Here is a 22,918-nt window from a genome sequence, read left to right on the forward strand (position 1 = left end):
TTGAGGTCTTCACGGGACTGGTTAGGAGGAAGACTGATGCCCCGTCTGCTTCCGGTAAGGACGGAGGAAGGGTTGTTGGACTACGTGGTGAGGCGAGACCTACAACTCTGTTTTCTGCTTTACACGCCCCTGTGGTCACCTATCACGCGCCATAGCTCAGGCTCTCTCTGGGGACACCAAGGAAGCACTCATCAAGCATGCCTGGTGCACTCGGCAGCCAGGTGGGCCCTGGGACAGCAGGCTGTAGGGCTGAGGAAGGCATGACATCCACGAGGGGCTTTCTGGTCTCAGGTTTCCCCAGAACAAGTGAAGCCTCCTCATTCACACTCACTCTCACACCCCGAACCCTCCTATGTCCCACAGCAGTGTCACATAGCTGGAAACTGCTACCACAGTGAATCCCTAGTGACACACGCACGCACGCACGCACGCACGCACACCCCCTGCCAGCCGCCTTTGTTCCTGCCAGTGCCCACTCTGCGTCTCTGTCCTAGCGCCTCTAATCTCCTCGTCATTCTAGAAAAGTCCAAGCTCTCCCTAGACTTGGAAACAGCACGGTAGGTTTCTCTCTAGCTTCAGTCTTTAATCAAGGGTGTCTTCCTGGGCAAAGAGGGGAAGTTTCAACATGAAGCAAGCAGCAACAGTGAGACCTCGTCACTGCCTGCTTATCTTTTTTTTCTGAGAACTCGGCACCCTTCCCCAGGAAGCAGCTCTCAGGTTTTACTTAGGCATCTCAGCAGTCACTCCTCTCCCCAGAGCACACAGACTTGGTGAGAGCAGCCAGTGGCCCTCTGCTCAGTATCCTTCCCACCAGGACTGCCCAACGCAGGTACACACATTCAGAAGTATTTGAAAAATAAAGACGCTAAACCCAAAAGGCCACTGTATGAAAACTCTAGTATGTTTATGCAAGTCCTTTTTGGCTTCAAGTACTACTAGTTATTAAAAATCCCTTTGAAAAAAATAAAAAGAATAATGTATGCCAGGGATGGTAGTGCATGTCTGTAGTCCCAGCACTGGGGAAGGTGAGGGAAGACCGCAACTTCGAAGGTCGTTTGGGTTACATAGTGACTCTCTCTCTCTCTCTCTCTCTCTCTCTCTCTCTCTCTCTCTCTCTCTCTCTCTCGCACGCACACACACACACACACACACACACACACACACACACACACACACACGGCAGGGGTGCAGCTTTCTTGGTAAAGCACAGAGGAGGCTGGCTACCTCCAGCTTCTGGCTAGCTCCCTCGTGAGCTGTGTCCTCTCGGAGCACATGCTGGCTGCCTCCCCTTGTCCTCGGTGTCCCTCCCGGCAAGCACTGGATAAATATGGAAGGGTGAGAAGGAAATTTGGAGGAATTTCCAGAATTAAGAGTAGAGGTTTTAAGCCTCCTGGAGCTAATTCCTTTTTGCAAGTTGTTTATTCTGTGACAGTCCCAAGCGGAAACTACAGTCCAGTGTCAATATTCAAACAATAAAAATTCCAAATAAAAAGCAGGTGTGTGTGCCAGGTGCAGTGGCTCATGCCTTTACAATCCAGAACTCGGGAGGCAGGGGCAGGCAGATCTCAATGAGTTTGAGGGCAGCCTGGTCTACACAGAGTTCTGCACCATCCAGGGCTACATAGTGAGGCCCTGTTTAAAAGCAAAAAAATTAAAAAAAAAAAAAAAAAAAGAAAGGAAGGCAGCTTACGGGAACCCTTGTTGTGGGAGTTGAGATGGAGTGTCCTACAGAAGCCAGTAGGCAGTTTTCTACAAGGGCGCTTACATTCTCCAACTCTCAAGGCCGTCCTGGGCTACACACCACCATGTCTCAAGAAACAAAGCACACCAAGGGGGATGTCCCCAAAAGAACGAATATGTAAATAAAAACCACTTGACTAAACTGTGGCTGAGGAAGCGGCAGGAGGGAGCGAGCCCCTGCACCGGAGCCCAGTTCACCCCGGGAGCCTCCCTCCTACCTGCTCTAGCTTCGGGACTTCCACCCCATGGAACACTTGACGGTGTCTAGACAGTCTCAGTTGTCACCCCTGGGGAGAGAGTTTACCCTATCACCCAATATGGGTGTGTCAGGACACTACTAAACATCCTCCCATTCAGAGGACGGTCTTCCCGCACAAGTTGTGGAAGCTTGGGAAATCCTATCCTACTATTAAACAATGACAGCCCACAATTTACGATGCTGTGACTTAGACTGTGACGTCATGGCGAGATTAGAGTAACACATGTGCAGAAAAAATTACTCTGGGTTTTGAGTTGAGTCTTTTCCCAGGCTAGTAATATCTTCCTTTTCAATGTTGGGCAGCAGTAGCATGCTACAGTCATGACCATGACAGAAATGGTTAACAGGGCAAATGCATGCTACTAAACTAAGGTGCTTGGCAGCCTAGGCATGCTACATACATGTGCTTGGGGGAGGAGATGGTGGTTCTGAGACACAGTCATACTTGGTAGCCCAGGCCTAGACCTCTATATAACCAAAGCTGGCTTCACAACAATCCTCTCTTCCTGTGCCTCCCAAGTGCTGAGATCACATGAGCCACCATGCCTGGCTTAAATGCATCTTGAATCTGTGGTATTTTAAAGTTGCAATGGGTGTACCATACATGATCTCACCATCCGTAAGGAGAGTTATAATATTTTGCAAAATCAAGAACCACAGACAGCAGACTACAGGGCCCGAAGTTTCTTAGGCCAACACGTACGAAGCAGGAAGAGTATGCACCAAGCTCTGCTGGGCTTCAGGTTGAATGGACTGAGGGCATTCCTGGCCGTGATTTCCAGAAAAAGAAACTGACCAACCCCTATTTATAAGCAAAGCATAATGAAAGCCAAAGTGCAGAGGGTCCGAGGTCAGAGGGAAGTTGTCCAGTGAAGGACCCAGAAGCATTCACAGAAAGGGGGCATTTGAGGGTGCCCGTAAAGTGAAGCCAGAGGAATGTGTCCTGTGGCTGAAAACAGGTGGCACCAAGTGTGTATGGGGGAATGACAGACCACCCGACTTCTGTGGCAGGAAGGGAAGCCGGCTGAACACTAGACCACAGCCTGGAAGGGAGAGACTCCAAAGACAGTCCCATTGACAAAGGCTGCACATGTGGAGGTGAATCCAGATGTGGAGGCAGGTCACGTAAGTGAGCGCCCATCGAACAATGGGAGTCCAGATGCTGAAATGACTTTGTGGGACATGACAAAAGGTGAGCTATCTTCGGGGTTTCAGACAGAAGCAGGGACGTAATCAGAACCAGATGCAAATGCACACTTCAGTGCAAGATGAAGTAGCCACCCCACCAGGCACTGTGGTGCATGTCTGTAACCCCAGCACGTGTGAAGCTGAAACAGAAAGACCATGTGTTTGGGGTCAACTCGGACTACACAGCGAGGGCCCATCTCTAAGAAAGAAAGAAGGGGAAAGGGGAAAGAAGGGGGATGGAAGAAGGGAAGAGGGAAAAGAGAAAGAGGAGGCAACAAGGTAGGTCCCAGGCCAAAATCATTCAGAATGTCTACAGTCATGGCAGAGCACCAGCCCAGAGGTCCTGGTGAGCCCAGGCCCGTGGTTGCACAGATCACCCTAAGCCTAGAGGCAGCAGCAATGTGGGAAATAGGGAAACAGGGGGACACATGGCAGGAAGAACCCTGCTACTCCAACTATCAGGGAGACCCTCAGGACAGCAGCCAGGGCTGAGCTGGCAGCTTCTGGACACTCAAAGGCTTGGCCAGTAGATCATACTGCTAAGGCAGAATCAGTCAGGGCTCTCCAGAGACACAGAACTAACAGAAGGTTCAGACGTGGAGCAATTTATTTTAAGAAATTGGCTCACATGATTGTTAGGTCTGCCAAGTCCAAAATCCACTGGGCAGCCCTAGAGGCTGAAGACGGGCAGGAGTTCACACAGTGATGCTGTTGGGTTTCTGTTCGTCTGTGCTGTGTTATGGGTGTTGTGTGTACATATTCCTGTAGGCATGAGTGGATGCGGGTGAGAGTGCACAGAGATATTGTGTGTTCACGCAGGTGGAGGTCAGAGGTTGATATAAGGTGTCATTATCTAATTCAACATTGAGGTCGCTGATTTGGCTAGGCTGGCTGGCCAGTTAGGAGCTGCCAAGGTGACAGACACACACCTTCCGTGCCCAGCTTTTACACAGGTGCTGGGAGCTTAACTCAAGTGTCCGAGCTTGTGTGGTAAACTCTCTACTCACTGAGCCATCCCCTAAGCCCTGCTTGTGTTTCTGTTTTTGAAGCAGGGTTTTACTCTAACTCAAGCTGACCTAGAACTCCATATAAATGTACCCAAATCCTCCTGCCTCAGCCTCCCAAATGCTAGGATTACAGGATAGAGCCATCATACCTTCCAGCACCGTCACCTTGAGGCAGAATTTCTTCTTCAGAAAAATCTCTAGTTTTGTGTATATGCACCAACTGATCAGATGAAGCCTGCCCAGGTTATGAAGGTTGACTTCTCTGAGTTAAAGTCAACTGACTACAGATACTGACCACAGCTCCCAAGTCCCCGTAAAGCAATGTCTAGACTGGGGTTTGGGTAACTGCATCACTACTACAGACAGCCAAGCTGACTCAGAAAACAAGCCTTCACAGGAAGGAGAGACCGGACTGGGGAAAGTGCCTCAGTGGGAAGAAGAGCTGAAGGCCTGTAGACCAGGTGGTCCAGGAGGGGTCAAGAAGCGGGCAAGTGGGAAGGAAGCCAAGCAAGACACAGGTTTTCAGGTGGAAGACGCAGGGAACAGAATTTCTGACCAAGACCATTTCTGGGGGTGGTTGCTTGGTTTGGGGTTTTTTTGTTTTTGTTTTAAGTAAAAGTGACTTTCAGAGATGGGCAGCGTAGAACACTCTTGTGATCCCGGCACTCACGAGCGTGAGGCAAGAGGGTTACTTCAAAGTTAGGGTCACTTGGACTACTGAATAAGTTCAACACCAGTCTGTACTACAAAGCAAAACTCCATCTCAACATTTAAAAAAAAAAAAAAAAAAATAAGAAAAAGAAAAGTGGCTTGGAAAGTCACGAGCATATAATTCTAGTCATGTATTTTCAGACAGCAGACATCTTCTGCAGCAGAGATACTCAAAACACACGAGGTTGTTTTCCTTATCCCTTCTGCATTCGATGCTGTTCCCAGAGCAGAAGCTTCAACGTAGCCATTCTTTTGGAGTGGCGGTGCTCAGCAGAGGCTTTTTCCATGTCACTGAGAAAAGCAGAGGCTTCCTGCATTCGCTGGTGTGCACACCACATACAGTCCAACCCACCTGCAGACAAAGTCAGCATGGACAAGGGGATGCAAAGTCCCCAGCCTGGGCTAGAGCTGAGGAATAAAGAGGGTCTTCGGTGTCGAGGATCCCAATAAAATTGCCCACAGGACTTTGGACCCTGTGAGTGACAGCCTCTAACAAGCCAAGTAAGCTTTATCTTTCTTGAATCACCCCAAATACTTCCACACCTCCTTGCAAATAAACCCAAAGGATTCAGATTCATTTATCCACAAAAGGAAATTAAAGAAATTGTTTGTTTGTTTGGTTGGTTTGGTTTGGTTTTAGATAAGGTTTTCTCCCTGTAACAGCTCTGGCTGTCCTGGATCTCACTTTGTAGACCAGGCTGGCCTCAAACTCATAAAGATCTGCCTGCTCTGCTTCCTGAGTGCTGGGATTAAAGGTATGTGCCACCACTGCCTGCTAAAGATGATTGTTTTTATTAAAACCAAAGTCACCAGTTTCTCTAGTGTGTCTCATGTAACTGAGTATCTTAGAGATTCTACTTCCTTCTCCTGCACAACAGGAGAGCTGGAAGCCCTAACTCTCCTGCCCTACTCTATCTGGGCACTCTGCCTCCCAAAGACTTGCCTCCCTCAAGAAGACAGCTCTGTTCTGTGTACCCCAGCTGCATGATGGCTTTCATGTGATGAAGAGCACCATGTAGGGCTGGTGGGGATAAAGCATTGGCTATTGTAAGCATTAGAACCTGGGTTTGGATCCCCAGCACGCATGTAAACATCAGAAGTGATGTGTGCACATCTGTAAGCTGGGTGCTGGGAGGATGAAGGTGGATCTGGGCTCGCTGGCTAGCCAGTCTAGCTGAAATGAAGGGAGCCAGTGAGAGACCCTGGCTCAAAAGCTAACGTGGAGAGTGATCCAGTGATCGAAGGCAGCAGCCCAACATCAGTGTCTAGTCTCCACACACACCTACACTGTAAGCGTACACTGGCAGACATACACATACGTGCACACATGTAAACACAAGTTTGTGTGTACATAGAATGCCCAGTCCAGCTAGTGCCTTCTGGGGGGCCCTCCCCACCATCACAGCCAACCAATCCACAAGGTCTGGTCCAGCCAGCCCACCATGGAACTGGCTGAGGGCACAGAGATGACAAAATGTGCTAGAGTGAAAACATGCCCCCAGCCTTCTCACGGCATTTGTACTCCAGAGAAAAGAAGGTCACCACAGTTTCGCAAACGGGGTTCAATTATTAACTCAGTGAGTGAGCCTGACTTTCCTGCACCTGGAACTCACTTCCTAGAAACCCACCCATGTTCTCAGACCAAAGAAAAGAACCTAGCGCCACTCCAAGTTGATGGGGGGGGGGGGGCAGGTCACTGCCTGCTATTTTTAGCAGATGACTATTGTCCCATGAATTGTCAAGTAGTGATGCTGAAGGTTTAGCAGGAAATAGAGTGGGAGGGGATGGTCCTCTAGAACTGTGGGCACTGTGCCCACACTGAAGTGAAACACATGCTGAAGGAAACTTCTGAAATCCACCACAGCTGCTTTTGGACCCCAACATCAGACCCAGGATGGGCTAGCCCCACTGTCCCTGAAGCAGGAGTTTTTGCTCTGACTTACACTCAAGGAAGAGGAAAAGCTATGGCCGTCACTGACAGGATGGCTGCAGTCCCTGGCGATTCTCCCTCCTGGGTCTAGAAGCCTCTGGCTGCCTCTGGGCCCATCTGCCTCTCCTCTGCTCACCACAGCAACACCTCAGGGCCCACTCGCTCCAAGATGGGGTGCACCCAGACATGTGCCACAGCTGATTCCTCCACTCCCCACAGTTGCCCCTTCTAAGAGGACAAGAGTCCTTGACGTGTAGCTGTGTGTGTACTCCACTCTCTGTGTAACCGAGGGTGGCCTCGATCTCCTGGTTCTCCTGTTCCTACCTTCGAAGTGCTGGTTCTACAGCACATGCCACGTCAGCTTCAATTTCTCTCTTTCTCTCTCTCTCTCTCTCTCTCTCTCTTTCTTTCTTTCTTTCGAGACAGTGTCTCACACCACAGATTCACAGCAGGCAATCCTCCTGCCCCGGCCTCCTGAAAGCTGCGATTACAGGTATAAGCCACCACAACCAGCTCCACTGCCTTAATTACCCCTTTTTACTTAAACATTTTCTCCGCTTCTGCCTTCTCCCATGGCTAGAGCGCAGCCGGCCGTACTGAGAAGTGACCTTGATATTAATTCACTCATGGAAGCCATGGCTGCCACCTGAACATCTACCACTCCCATTTCAGGAAGCCGTGTGTCCATCCCCAGGGAAGCATGGGAAGGTGCTGCTGTCTCACAGGCCTGTCCATTTCAGACCTACAAGAAACAAGATCAGGAGGTCGGGTGTGCGGTGGGTGAAGGCGCATGTTGCTGAGCCAGGTACATGTGTGCCCATCACACACACACACAGAGAAAACAAATAAGTATAAAAAGTATTCTTCAGGACCTGAGCGTTGGCTCAGGTGTTAGAGGCACTTGTTGCTCTTGCATAGGACTGGGCTGGGTTCCCAGCACTCACATGATGACTTACAACCACCTGTAACTCCAGCTCCAAGGAATCCAAAGCCCTCTCCTGACCTTCGAGGGCACCAGGCACTCACATGGTGCACATACAGACATGCAGGCAAAGCACTCACACCCACAAAATAGTAAAATAAATCAATCTTTAAAAATATTTTTTAAGTTGGGGATTTAGCTCAGTGGTAGAGTGCTTGCCTAGCAAGCACAAGGCCCTGGGTTCAATCCTCAGCTCCACAAAAAAAAAAAAAAAAAAAAAAAAAAAAAAAAAAAAAATGTGGCGCATGCCTGTAATCCCAGCACTCTGGAGGCAGAGGCAGGTGGATCTCTGTGAGTTCGAGGCCAGCCTGGTCTACAAAGCAAGTTCCAGGATAGCCTCCAAAGCTACAGAGAAACTCTGTCTTGAAAAAAAAAAAAAAAATATATATATATATATATATTTTTTTTTAGAGCAGATAGCTGCCTTTGTGCACCACCCTACAAGCAGCCAGAAGGAAGATCTGGGAAGGGGTTATGAGAAGGATACACTGGAAAAATGAAGATCAGCACTCAACGGTGGCCTCACTCCTGCTCTGAGCCCGCATAGCATAGTATTCAGCAAAGACAACAGTCGCAGCAGCTGTCGAGGACGCTAAGGGGCTGGCATCTAGTGGTAGAGGGCACCTAGAGCAGCGGCATTCGGATCCAGCAGTCTGGGCTGCAGTGGCCCTCCCTACTCAGGAGACTGCTTCCTGAGTCAGCAGCCTGGGGAGGCCCTGCATGCAGGAAGCTCCTGCTACCCACACTCTCTTTAAACACATCAAGGGGTTTGGCCTGTCCCAGTTCTGAGCCAGCTTCACTGCAACAACATCACCAAAGGTAAATTCAAGCAGAAAGTGAAGGTGACATCAAGGGGGAAACCCCATCAGCATCTCCAAATAGTTAACAGGCCCACAGGAAACTGCATTCTCCAACGCTCGTCCGTGATGCCCTACCCTGCATATGACACACAACAGCAATACCAGGAACTTAACGCTGCTGCAAACAACAGATGTATTCAAATTGTACCTGCACTGCAAGTACGTACGTGTGAGGGTGAATGCATGTGTGTTTAAGAGTATATGCATGTATGTGTGACATGCAGATACACATATGTGAAAGTGTTCCATGCATATGTGTGCTGGAGTATGTGCATGCATCTGTGTGAGGGTGTGCACATACGTGTGTAAGGATGTATGCATGCATTGTGTATGAGGGTGTGTGCATGCCTGTGTGTGAGGGTACGTGCACACATGTGTGTGTGAGGGCATGTGCCTGCCTGTGTTTAATTCTATGTACTTTAACCCACATAGGCCTTCTCACAGCCACTGCACGTAAGGTGCAGAACTGTTCCAACCCCCGGGTTCCTCTTGTTGTCTTTCAGTAGCAGCTCTGCCTTCTCCAACCCTGAGTCATCCTCCGTCTCTACAGCAGCGCTATTCAAGAGTGTCACCCATCCTCAGTGACTTTCACTCAGTGTAACTTCCTTGTCTTCCTCCCCCACTCCCATAAGAGGACACTGGACCCAGGGCCCCATGCATGCTACATGAGCTACTACCACTGAGACATGCCCCTCTTTTTGCTCCTTGAGACGGGTCTCACTAAGCTGCCCAGGCTGGCCTTGAACTTTTGACCCTCCTGTCTCAGTTTTTCAGCAACCGAAAGTGTAGGTTTGCATCACGAGGCCCAACTTCTCTATCTTAACCAACTTCATGGAAGGACGCTTTCCTAGCATATGGGAGGCCCGAGGTTGCAACCCCAACATCACTACCTAAGTAAACGAACAAACAATAAATCCATACTGTTGGGGGAATAGGGACCATAAATTTAACACCCTTCACTGACACTCCCCACCAGCACAATGAGATGGATACTACCACCTCTTCATCCACACACCAGTCTATGCCTCTCTCAGCGGGGACATCCCAGGGCAGGTGTAGCCTCCAATGGGAGAGCCAGCTGAAGCAGGACTGAAATGCTGATTCCCTGTTCATCAAGCACCTGCTTTGGGCATGAGCATATTTGGCTCTGACATGAATATGCCTTTGGAAGCCTGTGTGGATTTTGCTCTTACTTGGGAATTGCTCTCAAATCCCACCCCCCTGCTCTAATCCAATCTCCCGTGAAGGCAGGTGTCACGGGGAGTTCATGTCTACCGCATCTCCTTTTCTCTGACGGGACAGAACTAAGTCAATTCCACTTTCAACGGTTCCTTAAATTCAAAAACACCATTTAAAAACCTTCTGTCCCACGACGGTGGACAGTGGTAGTGCACACCTTTCATCCCAGCACTTTGGAGCCAAAAGCAAGCAGATCTCTGAGTAGGAGGCCAGCATGGTCTACAACATGAGTTCCAGGACAGCCAGGGTTACACACAGAGAGCCTGTCTCAAAAACAAACCAACTGCCGGGTGGTGGTAGCTCACTCCTTTAATCCCAGCACTCGGGAGGCAGAGGCAGGCAGATCTCTGTGAGTCTGAGGCCAGCCTGGGCTACCAAGTGAGTTCCAGGAAAGGCACAAAGCTACACAGAGAAACCTTGTCTCAAAAAACAAAAACAAACAAACAAACCAAAAACCTGTTTCAGATTCTTATGTGCATATATACATAATGACAGCCAAGATTCTTAATATCATTTTTTAAAGATTTTAGTGAGTGTGTGTGTGTGTGTGTGTGTGTGTGTGTGTGTGTAAGTGCCAATGGTGGCCAGAAGAGGGCACTGAATCCCCTGGAGCCAGAGATAAAGGCATTTGTGATCTACCTGATGTAGGTTGTGGGAACTAAACTTGGGTCTTCTGAAAAGGCAGAAAGAACTCTTAACCTCTAAGCCATCTCTCTAGCCCCAAATTCTTAATATCTTACCTCATCTAAAATGCAACCTCCTGAGAGCTACAAAAAGGCTCTGTGGTCATATTCACACTCTGCCTTTCCCCATGTTACTTGGGCCACTCTGGCTCCCACCCACCACCCCCTCCTTGCCCAGTTCTTTCTCTTAGTATTGCTAGGTGTCCAGGTAGGTATTGGCAGACTTGACAAGCATTGTGTATAGACCACTCCTTCATAATCAACACCTTGTAAAACCAAGAACTGGAGCAGCAAGACTCAAGTGACCAGTCAAAGGAATGGGACCTGAGTTCTATCTCTGGTCCTGGGAGGAGACATGACACCCTGGACTTCCTGGAAGGAAGGTAACCAATTGATCAGTAGCTAGCACTGGTTCCTGGAATTCTGGCTCCTTCAAGAGTGCTATCTAACAGGAGACTTTACATACCATTGCTCCTTCCTGTAAGAGCCAATCCAAACATGCCTGTCAATCGTCTCACAGGAAAATGACCATTGGGAAGGCTGTTCCAGAGACTTTTAAAATAGAATAAAACCTGTCTGAAACGTAAGTTTGGAAAACGGTCTCTCGCCACTCTTCTTGCTCACCCAGTAAGAATGCCTACACAGTAGTGTCTCTGGCCATTGCCCATGCTCATTCATTGAAGAGTATTCTGCTCTGCAGTGGTCTCTTTGGTCAATGGGCAACCTCACCCACTGGGAATGATGCAATTTACTCAGTAATAAATTCCACTTATTCTCTACATCATACTCTGTATACCTCATTGGAATTCTTTCCATGGAGATCAGGAAGCTAAGGGAAGGCCAGAGCAAGATCACAATGGCATTGATTATATGTGTGCATATGTGTGAGAATGTATACACACATGTGTACACACACACACACACACACACACACACACACACACACACACCAGACTGGTTACATGAATTACTTCCCACTTTCTTGAATGAAACATATTGCCTTCACTCAATTCAACAACTTCTGTTTTCTTCTTATTCTTTTTTAATAAAAAATATAACATATTGTTTTGCATAAGGGGTTGTTTTGACTTATGTATTCCCTATGGCTATAATTTAGAATTACTACACCAATAAGCTGAAACAGTGGTCCACAAGAAATTACAAGGGCAGGCTAATGGCAATCCTAATCAAAAAGACTAAGGCCTTAGCATCCCCATTCTCTTATACCACAGAGCTATAGTAATAAAAAAAAACAACAACATGGTACTAGCATAAAAACAGACATGTAAATAGACTAAGAGGTCCCAGATTTACATCTGCACAACTACAGCCACCTAATTCTTTACAAAGACCAAAGATACACATACTGAAGACAACAACTTCAACAAATGATGTTGGGAAAACCAGATGTCCACATGTAGGAGAAAGAAACTAGACTCTTAACTCTCACTGTACAAAACTCAACTCCAAATGAATCAAAAACCTCCATGAAGAACCTGGAACTGCTGCAAAAGACAGCAGAGAGTGCATGCTAACACACAAGCCCAGGTAAGGATTTCTAAATAGGAACCCATTAATTACTCAGGAAATGGGGCCAACAATTGAAAACAGGACCACGTGAAACCAAAGGCTTCTGTACAGCAAAAGAAGCAGTCAATCATGTGAAGCAACAACCTACAAAATGAGAGAAAACCTTTGCCAGCTACACCTCCAACAGAGGAGTAATACCTGGCATTTCATGTGCTGGTACATGTGTGACCCAGAGCTTGTATGCTGGACAGCCCAGATAACTGGGCTTGGCAGTAAGTGCCTCTCTCTCTGAACCTTCTCGCCTGCCCCATGGGCCCCATTGTCACCAGCTATACAATGAAAAGGGTCTATATAGTAACTCATTATAAAACGGACATTGAGTGTTGCTCAAAGGTCCATGTGTTGAGGGCCTGTATCACTATGTGGATGTGATAAAACCTTTAGGAGGTGGGGCCTATTGGGAGGAGGTCAGACCCAACATAACAGGCCCAAGTGACTGTGAACCAAAACCTTTGAAACCGTGAGCCAAAATAAAGTGCTTACTGGCGCACACACCACACAGCATGCGTGTGGAGAGGATCCGAGGACAACAACGTTCTCCAGTCAGTTCTCTCCCACCCTTAGACAGCTCCTGGGGTTAAACTTAGGTAGTTAGCCTTGTGCAGCAAGCGCCTTTACCTGCTGAGCCACCTTGTCAACCCCTACCTGTTCTGAAATAACCACCGCCTCATCACAGCCTCCTGGGAGCTGAACTCTGAATCAAAGGCTGTTTCAGTGACCTAGAAGTCGCAAGCATCCTGTAGACATGGAGGCTGAGTGTGCATCATTCAAACAACCCAGAAAAACCAACAGAGAGCAACCCTCACCAGCACAACCAATCAAAGAGCGTTGCCCTCAAACCAGGACCTCTTAACTCCCAAGCACTTCCCCATGAGCTCCAAAAGACACATCTACACAAACATCACTACTCAACAGCTAATTTAACAGGAATTTGATGGAGACACCCAGGGGAGAGCCTATTGTTGTCCTAGACTTAGCCTCATCGTCCCTCAGGTATACCTGACAGAAGGAAATCTCTCCACTCAGCCCCCACTTCATAGCTCCCCCACCGAGAGGAAAGCCTGCTTTTTCCACTTGAACTTGACCTGTGACTTACTTCAGCAGAAGTGGAGCTAAACCTGGGCCAAAATGGCCCTGCTGGAACCTGCATGTGCCACAGAAAGCCAGCAGGACCAACCTGCTGGCGGATGAGCAGTCACGGAGGTACAGAGATGAGTCATCAGCCAAGGCCATCCTGGTCTTGCCATCTGCAGCTCACCACCAGCTGAGTGCAGACAAATGGAAAATCTAGCCTCCATAGGCTGCACTTGGCCACCCTCAGCAGAGAGGTTACTAATGAACCCCCAGGGATTCCTAGGTGTGAGTTACATGGTGCTATGGCTTGGGTAAATGTCCGGCAAGACCCTTGGCTTAACAGCTTGGTTCCCAAAGTAGGACTCCTAAGAAATGGTCAAACTATTAGAAAATGGGGCCCAGGTTGTGGATTTAGCTCAGTGGTAGAGCACTTGCCTAGCACGCGCAAGGCCCTGGGTTCGATCCTCAGCTCAAAAAAGAAAAGAAAGAAAATGGGGCCCAGCATCAGGTTCTCAGATCACAAGAGGTATGTATCTTCAAAGGAGACTTTAAGACTGAGAGCCCTGCTACTGCATCAGGCTGAGCAACTGCCTGTACCACAGGCTTGCTTGCAGCCACAGCCATCCAGCACCCAAAAACTGCAAGCCCTGTTCGGGCCTGGGCTGGAAGCTGCGTAAGTATGAACCCAGACAAATATATTCATATAAGTCAATTATCTCAAATTTTCTTGTTGTAGGTGCACGGGACTGACTAACACACATAACACTACACAGCCACAGATAACCGATATCCTCATACCTAAAACATAAGCTCCTCTCTACTGATGCTAGGCCTGGGCACACCCCCAAAGTCAGCAGAAGAGGAAGAGGCCCCCTATCACAGGCCCAGTCTTCCCAGGCTCACTTGAGCTGACTCACTTATTTTTTATTTTTTAATTTATTTTACATACCAACCACATTTCTCCCTCCCTCCTCTCTTCCCGGTTCCCTCCCCACACCCACCTCCTGTCTACTCCTCCCCCATCCACTCCTCCTCTGCTCAGAAAGACGGCAGGCCTCCCCTAGGAGTCAACAAAGCATGGTATATCAAGTTGAGGCAAGACCAAGCTCCTCTTCCTGCATCAAGGATGGGTGAGGCATCCCAGCATGCGGTATAGGTTCCAAAAGGCGAGCTGATTACCTTTGGAGTTCCCAGTGCGATGCTATTCAATACACCCTTCTCTCCTTCCCCACACTAGAGGGCGAAATCAAAACAAGAACACAGTGGACCAGGGAGGTGGCTCAGTGGGTAAAGCGTTTGCCACACAAACATCAGGATCTAAGTTCAAACCCCTAGGAGTCACATAAAGCCAAACTCCATACTGCAGGCCTATAATCCCAGTGCTGTAATCACAACGTTCCTAGGACAAGATGGAAGGCAGACATAGGAAAATCTCTGAGAGTTTGTGGGTCACCGACATATGCTGGAGCAGAATAACAAGAAACCCTGACTCAAACACGGTGGAAGGTGAGGCATACCCCTGAGGTTGTCCTTTGACACCCACATAAGCACTGTGGTGGGAATGCCCACATTCACTCACACACTCACTCACACACTCACTCACACACACACACACACACACACACCACACAAACAAGCATAACCACACAGAGGTCACACACCTACTGTGCGCCCCCCCTCCAGAGAGAGAGAGAGAGAGAGAGAGAGAGAGAGGAAAAACATGAACACATCTTCCCAAACAGCAAAGCAACCTCTGCCTGTGCACTGGCCCTTGGCAAGCATTGGAGGTTGGAGGCCAGAGCCCATTCTCCACAGTAACTAACAAAGATCTGAAAGTTCAGCTTCTCTGCTGGAGTAGGCCCACTTCTATGCTCCACAGGACATGCGAGGTCCAGGAGGAACAAGGGTTGTGCATGAATTTCCAACACTATGACCCTCACTTTACTTAGAGGAGATTCCTACATTCATAACAAATCTTTCATTAAAAAATATGCAACAAATTTCTCAACTGTACTTCGGGAAAGTGTTGCTCACACCCAAGTCTCTGTAAAATGGGATACTTGCGTGAGGGGAGGCAGCCCGTGCTGGGGGACTTTGCTGTGCTGACAAAATAAATGAACAGTGACTTTGGGAAAGTTCCTGAGATTCCAGCAGACCGAGGCACTTTAAGCTCAACAGGCATAGTTTGGCCCAGGTGTCTGACATTAAACTGCCCTTCACGACAACTAACACGGCACAGACACATCTTCCGTTTTGCTAATAACTACAGACAGACACCAGGGCTGCCGGAGTAAACCTCACTTACAAGCTGAGGTGCAAAGAAAAGAATGAAGGAAAGCGTTTCTGGAGGGTTTCGCCATCCTTTCATGAGAGGAACCAAACACACAGGGAGAGCATGTGTTCACGGTTACTGGAAAATGATGTGATAAATATTTAAATGTCGCACAGTAAATCCTGAGATCCTTCCAGAACACAGCAGCAAAGTTGTGTGGTCAGCCACATCCCCTAGTCTCACAGGTGATCCTCAGCTACCTGTGGCTCAGGCTGGACCTGTTAAGAAGTGAGCTATTCAGCATAACAGCAACTTCAAAAGCCTCTACAGCTGTGGTTCCCAACCTTCCTAAGGCTGCTGCGACCCTTTAATACAGTTCCTCGTGTTGTGATCCCCCACCCATAAAATCTTCAGTTGCCACTTCATGACTGTAATTTTACTACTCTTATGAATCATAATGTAAATATCTGATATGCAGGACATCTGATATGTGACCCCTGTGAAAGGGTTCTTCCACCCCAAAAGGGTCTTGACCCACGGGCTGAGAAATTCTGCTTTAGAGGCTCCTGGGAAGCTGGCCCTAAGCAGGGGTGCTCACCAGCCATCACCTGCTGTTAAATCAAATACCTCACTATTATTCCATGAAAGCTCTTGGCCCTGCCCTGAGGTTTTCATTAGGACAAATGATCAACCTGTGGACCAGGCTGGGACACTGCTCCTGCCTTAGAACCTTTGTACTTTGCCCCTCACTGCCTACAGACTCTTCCTTGTGCTCAAAGGACGCCTGCTGGGAAATGAGCATCCTATGGACCATCTCAGCCCTCGGTGTCTCAATACATGGGCTACCCTCAGGCAGCTCTGGGCTTAGATGGGGGCAGGCAGAAAGGCCTTCCAGAGAAAGTACCCTTAAGACAGAAACCTGCAGGTGGTGAGGAAGTGAGTCCTGTGACCATTAGAAGGCACCTGAAGCACTACAGACCAGAAGGGTCACTGGCAAACTGACACTCGTTTGCTCTAATTCCCCAAATTTCTCAGCCAGCTAGGGGTGGCTGGCTACTCTTCACCTAAGTGGACCTTTCTAGCCTTGGCTCCCCCAGCCCCTCCTCTCCACTCCAGGCCATGACCAAACCATACTGCACCTGCCACTACCCCTTGACTCCACCAGCCTGACCAGAAGTCTCGTGCTTTCTCCTTATAGCTAAGGATAAGAATGTAGTCTGTTGCTTTCTCCACTTGGGGCACACAAAGATCCAGAGATCAAAAGCCTAAGGACTCCATTTCCTCTGGTCCCCAGGGTCATCTGATGGGTACAAAGCAGAACAAAGGTCCGTCAGTTTCTATCTCTCATAATCAAAGGAAGAGAAAAACACAGCAAGGGAAACCTTTACCCGGCACAAGGTTAGACCACATTCAGAACAAGGGAAGCAAATGAGGGAGTAACAGGGAGAAAGATGGTAAATGAGGGTCATGTGTGCCGGGCTTCTCCGGGCTCGCTTCAGGTTCACACAGCACGCAGAAGGGACTGTCACTGCAGGTGTGCTACACAAGAGGAAAACAAGACCTGCCTGGAGGCTCCTACCTGGTGTCCCTTCCCGGCCTCTGTGCGGAGGGGGGGGGGGGGGCGCTCTACAGGGGTCCACCTCAAGCCTCGGTGGATGGTTTAACTTCTCAGCTTTCCTTGCTGCCTTCAAACTTTGTTTGCGCGTCTGCCCCCCACCCCGCGCCCCCAGAAAACTTAATAAAGCCGAGGAGGCCAGGGGCCACTCACAAGTGAAGGCTTCCAGTGAAGACCACCCCAAGCAGAGAGAGACTCTTTTGTTAGTGGCAATCCCTTCAAGCCGCAGCTAGGCTTGCTTAGGAAGAAAAGGTTTCTACTGAGAACACCTGACCCGGAAAACTCGCTTAGTTAAACTGAATGTGGAGCAGAGAAATAGCCCCCTGAGCCTTTCCTCCTACGGCATGCCAGCTGGAACAGCCACCACAGGGCACCAGGGTGGTGCTCCCTTCATCATATAGGTCTCCCTGACACATCACAAGCACAAGCAGTTCCTCCAAGTTCAACGCTGTCGGGTTACTGAAAGCAGAAAGCGACACACTGGCCTAAGTCTGACCCAGACTGCAGTCGGGGGCAAACCACTGCATACATACAAGATAAGCCAAAGGCACCGGGTCACCACGTCCCTATAGTAAAGCGCTTTTCCCCCCTGTCAGCTGTGACTCCCCAGCAGAAGCCCAGGCGTCCCTAATGTGTGCAGGGCTGAGTCTGCAGAAACCATGGGGCCTCCGGGAACATGGAAATCAGGTGAGGTTGTTTGTCCACCCAGCGGAGACTAATGGGGACACAGGCACAGCGGTCAATTTCCGTGTTCGTGTTCAGGGGGGACCGCTCTCTAACTTTTTCTTTTCTGTTTTGAAACTTTCTTGCTTTCTCTGAGCCTCGGCATAATTAATGGAGACTGCCTCCCTGTCTCCCTGTGTGCCAACCCGGGTGTGTGCTGCTGCTGCTGTGCTGCGCGGCACCCGGCCTGCCTGAAGGGTGACTGTGAAGGCTTCGACCCACAGCGGTGACCGCAGATGAGGCTGGCCACTAGGAGAAGCATGGGAAGACAGGGCGGTCAGGAAAGAACTGCAGCTTCCAAATCCTAATTCGGACACCAACGTGTTAGGCAAGGACAGCGGGAGGAGCCAGGGGACAAATGGACTGGAGAGGGAGGGTAGGAAAAGGTGGTCCCCTGCAGGGGAGTAGAGACCGTCACCTACCTGGGGCCCGTCAGGGAGGCAGTGAATAGAAAGGACAGCCCCACTCCCCAGACCTCAACACTTTTCCAGCGCGAGCCTCCAGGGAAAACCAGGGGGTCCCCAGGGCGGTAAAGGACCGGGATGCATTAGGAAGCTGAGTTGGGCCATCTCCCTCCGGCTCCGCACCTGAGCGGAGCAAACGGTGTCCCTTTACCGTACGCCACAAAGGAAGGAAAGGGTGCTCTGGGCGTCAGTAGACCCAGAATTGGGGTGGCACGGGGGTCGAGGCGAGGGAAGAGAGCGGAGGGGACCCAAGCCCGAGCTTACCCGGCCGTTGCGGTCAGTCTCTCGTACCTCCTCGGAACTCGGACCGCGCAGCACTAGCGCCCGCAGCAGCCCCACGTCGTTGGTGCAGGCGGCGCGCAGGAGGGTCGCCGCCTCCGGGACGCCCTCCGGGACGCACTCCGCGCTCGCCGCCGCGCCGCACTCCTCCTCGCCTCCGGGAGGGTAGAAGGAATCGTCTGATGCTATGCTGCGGGTGTCCGGCAGACTCGAGAAGTCTTCGTACTCCTCGTAGTCCCCCGGGTCGTCCCCGGTCTGCGCGTCCCGGGGTGGCGTCGGCGACTGCGGGGACAAGCAGCGTGTCCCGCCGCCCTCCGGCCCGGGCCCAGCCAGCAGCACCATGCTGGAGGCCTAGGCGCGGGCCGGGGGCCGAGGTGACGGTTAGGGGACCCGGGACGCGGGGCGCGCCCGGAGGTCACCGATTCTTGCCCCTTGCGTTCGCGGAAGAGCCAGGGGCACCGTGCGCTCCAGCCCCGCGGAAAGCGGCGCCAGGCGGCTGCGCTCCCGAAGCAAAGTCGCTGGCGACTGGAGAAAAGCCCCTGGGGTGGGAGGAGCCGCGGGGGCTTTCCCTACGCTGCCGGGAGGGGTGGAAGCGGGGCGGCGGGCGGGGCGCCTTGCTAGCTGGAGTCCCGAGCGCAGCGGGGGTCCTCTCCTGACCGCGCCACTGCCACCCAGCCGCTTTGTCCCGGAGCAGGGAAAGGCACCCGCGAGAGAACCCGAAGCTGTAACTCGAGAAGCTGAAAGCCAACGTGAGGGACAGCGGGCGCCCCGCCCCTCCCAGGGCCGCTCCCTGGGGGACCCTGGTGTTAATGGGGTCCCGGGACGCCAAGGGCTGAGCGGGTTTCCAGCGTCGGAAAGTACCGGCCCCTGGAGACCCGCCCCCTTCCCACTCCCCACGGTCTACTGAAAGCAGCCCCGGAGCGAGAGGAGGGGCAGTTTCTCCTGAAGCCGCAGGACCCGTCACCTCTCCGGCAGCCCGAACTCAAAGGCCAGGGCAGGCTCTTGGAGCACCGAAGGGCGTCCACTCTGGGGCGGGAGGCGGAGCCGTCCACTTTGGAGGAAACTCCACCTTGGAGAGAACCTGCCCTAGCGGCGATCATGATCCAGATAGGGACTGGAGACTGATTTGGGAAGACTCACCCAAAGGGGAGGAGGTGTCTGCAGTCTCCAAGTCCTACAGAACCTGAGCAGGCTGTGGCTAGCTGGTTGGCGGAAAAGAGATCGAGAGATAGCTGGAAAGGAAGGAAGGAACCTCAGGGGGAGGACGTCTAGGTGAGAAGGGACAGCACCAGGCCAGAGCTGTGAGGGGCTCCACTCTCCCTATCCCTGGTCATTGTCACTTAGTGGGGAATCTAATGGATCGTGACAGATGAGAAAGAGAAGGGTTTGATCCCAGGGCTGCAACCAAACACTTTGGAAACTTAGACCACTGGCCTCTGACACCGCCAAGCACCAGCAGCACACTACCGTTCTTGCGTATCTGTTTGTCGGGAAGCGTGTGTTAAAGATTTGTCACCTGGAGCCCCTCCCTTTGGAGAGAAGAAGGTGGTGTGGCCCTGTTCTAGGGGGAAAACCTGTGCTTCCCCTCTGTGTCTTAAGAGGCTCACTTCTCGCTCACCCCTCCTTCTCTTCCTTTCCACCGATCCTGACAGCGTGCCCACCAGGTGCACCAGCCTGTGGGGGGCCAGCCGAAGGGTGAATAAAACTGAGACATGGAAGACAAGACAGCCCCTGGGTGCAGGCGGGCAAGTCGAAGGGCACAGTGGAATAGCACATGCAGTATGCTCCTGGCTGGCTGTAGACTGAGAGGCGTTTGACCCTCGAGGTCCTAGAGCGGTACCCGGCACCACCCGCACGGGTCAGTCACACTGTCGTGGTCAGAGGAGCTGGTGTACTCGGGACTTTCTTTCTGAAAACCACCCCACCCTCAACCCCCAATCACGGCTCAACTTCTCCAGGTCTGTAACTGTCCACAGCTGTGTACATTCCCACTGGGAATTTCCCCTTCCCAGGTCGACTTTTGTTACAGGGACTCAGGGGATTCACAAGGGGTTGTTCCCCCCCCCCACAAACCCCTTGTGAACTACAGTGGGCATGGTGGTGCTGGCTTGCTTGTTGGCTTTGCTCTCCTCCCAGCTTGGCAGAGGGTTTTTAAATTCAGAATCCACCACCACCACCCCAAGCCCATGGAACCACTTTGGGGAACAGGGCTGTTTCTGAGGATGGGGAGAAGATAACCGTACTACAACCTTTGTGTGTGTGTGTTGGGGGGGGTGCCCTGAAGCCAGCTGCAGCTTATCACCACTGAAGGGGAAGGGGACTGTTGGTTTTCCACTTCCTCTTTTCTTTCTCAGAAATTTAGGTCCAAATAGAGCTAGAATCAATTGCCACATAAAGATAAACAGGAATGGGACTCGGGGATAATAGCCCAGCGGTTAGGTACCTGCCTAGTATGCCCGAAGCTATATAGGTTTGGTCTCTAGCACTTGAAGGGGGGGGGGGGGGTTAAATAAAACAACTCCAAAGAATGAGTCCCGATTTTTTTTAATTGCTTTCCTCCTGTTATTAAAAGCATATCCTTTTTATATGGTCATATTCAGCTACACAGCAAATTTGAGGCCAGGCTGGACTACTTAAGACTCAGTCTCAAAGTTCAATTATGTCTATGTGTGTGATATACACACACCCCTTTATCACAAGGGCAACAAAGTCTTCATCTTTGAGAAGATGGAGGAAAAGAAATGCAAACTCAAAATTATATATATATATATATATATATATATATATATATAAAATATAAAGAGCTATTTTATTTTTATTTTTGCAAAGTCAACATTTCTATATTATGTGAACAAAATCTATGTGAGAAGGAGGGAACAGCTTACCAAAACTCGAAATACACATAGGCTCATTTTTAAATCAATAACATTGAGGGGAATTGTGTTCATTCAATGAATTGTTTTGAGTTTCAAAGGTGATATACATCATAGCATATATATTGTACATTCATATATACACTTTGTCCGTGTAGTTTAATAATTTGTCTTTACAACATTGAAGTATTTTCAGCACTACCTTAGTAAGACTTCTATATCAGGCTTTTCAAACTTATAATGCAAGGCTGGTGAGATGGCTCAGCAAGGTCTCTTGCCTCTAAGCCTAACAACCTGGGTTTAATTCCTACAACACATGTGGTGCAAGGAGAAAACTAACTTCAGAGGACAACAGAAAATTGTCCTCTGACCTCTACACAAGCCTGCACACAAACAAACACACACACAAACAAACAAGTAAATGCAAAAATGTAGGGTAAAGCCGGGTGTGGTGATGCACACCTCCACGTACAAGGTGCAGGCTAAAAGATTGTTGCAAGTCAGTCTCAAAAAGAAAAAGAAAAAGAAAATAGGGGATGGGCCAGGGCAGAGAGATGGCTCAGTGGCTCAGCAGTTGAGAGCATGTCCTTGTCTGGCAGAGGACCCAAATTTGGTTCCCAGCACCAGTATTGAGCAGCTCACAACTATTTGTAACTCCACTTCCAGGGGACCTGACACAAACTTCTTGCTTCCATGGACGCTGCTCTCATGAGCACAAACTCACACGTTCACACACACTTCAAAATACAAAAAAAATCTTTAGGACTGAGAGATGGTTCAGTGGCTAAGAGCACTTGCCGCTCTTGCAGAGGACAGGGCTTTGGTTCCTAGTGTTCACATGGTGGCTTCTAGTCATCCTGTAATTTCAGTTCCCGGGAAACTAGTGTCCTATTCTGACCTCCTCAGGCATCAGGCACACACATGCTGCCCACACATGCTTGCAGATAAAACATTCATACATGTAAAATAAAAATCTTTTTTCAAATTTAAAAATGCCTTTAAAATGGCAATGTGTTTATCCCTGAAGATGTTGAGCATGCATACATACCCCCTGTACTGCCCTTCACCCTTTACTTTGAAGGGGGGAGGTGAGGAAACCCTAACAGTGGAGCAGACTTGGTTGGTCATGGTGGCACACGCCTGTAATCCCAGCACTTGGGAAGCTGAGGAGAAAGGTTTGCTGGGAGTTCAAGGCCAGCTTGGGCTACAGAATAAGATTGTCTCAAAAAATTAAAATGGAAAATTAATAATGACCACTTACCAACCTCTAATGGCTGGCCTTCCCAGCCTTCTAAGTTTTGCTCCTAATCTGGAATTTAGCCTTACCTTCAAGGGTTCACGTTGCTATTGTGAGGATTAAAATGTCCATCTTCCTTGACGAGGTCACTCTGCAGAAGCCTTCTGATGTAGTGGATAGCTGTTCTGCCTA

At 49.9% G+C, this 22,918-nt stretch overlaps 1 protein-coding gene across 2 annotated transcripts in view; it reads right to left on the reverse strand.

The window, feature by feature from the left end:
* The window catches only part of Ankrd33b (ankyrin repeat domain 33B), a 78,674-nt gene extending 58,925 nt beyond the window's left edge, over positions 1-19,749 (reverse strand). The window contains exon 1 of one of the 2 annotated variants that reach the window (XM_036207392.1): positions 18,602-19,738. In XM_036207392.1, the coding sequence (XP_036063285.1) occupies positions 18,602-18,958 (357 nt within the window). In that variant the 5' untranslated portion in view covers positions 18,959-19,738. Of the gene's footprint in view, positions 1-18,601 lie in introns of both variants that reach the window. The other variant, XM_036207393.1, reaches the window with a different exon arrangement.
* Positions 19,750-22,918: the final 3,169 nt, after the last annotated feature.

This window comes from Onychomys torridus, chromosome 15 (assembly GCF_903995425.1).
Source record: "Onychomys torridus chromosome 15, mOncTor1.1, whole genome shotgun sequence".
Classification (NCBI taxonomy): Eukaryota; Metazoa; Chordata; class Mammalia; order Rodentia; family Cricetidae; genus Onychomys; species Onychomys torridus.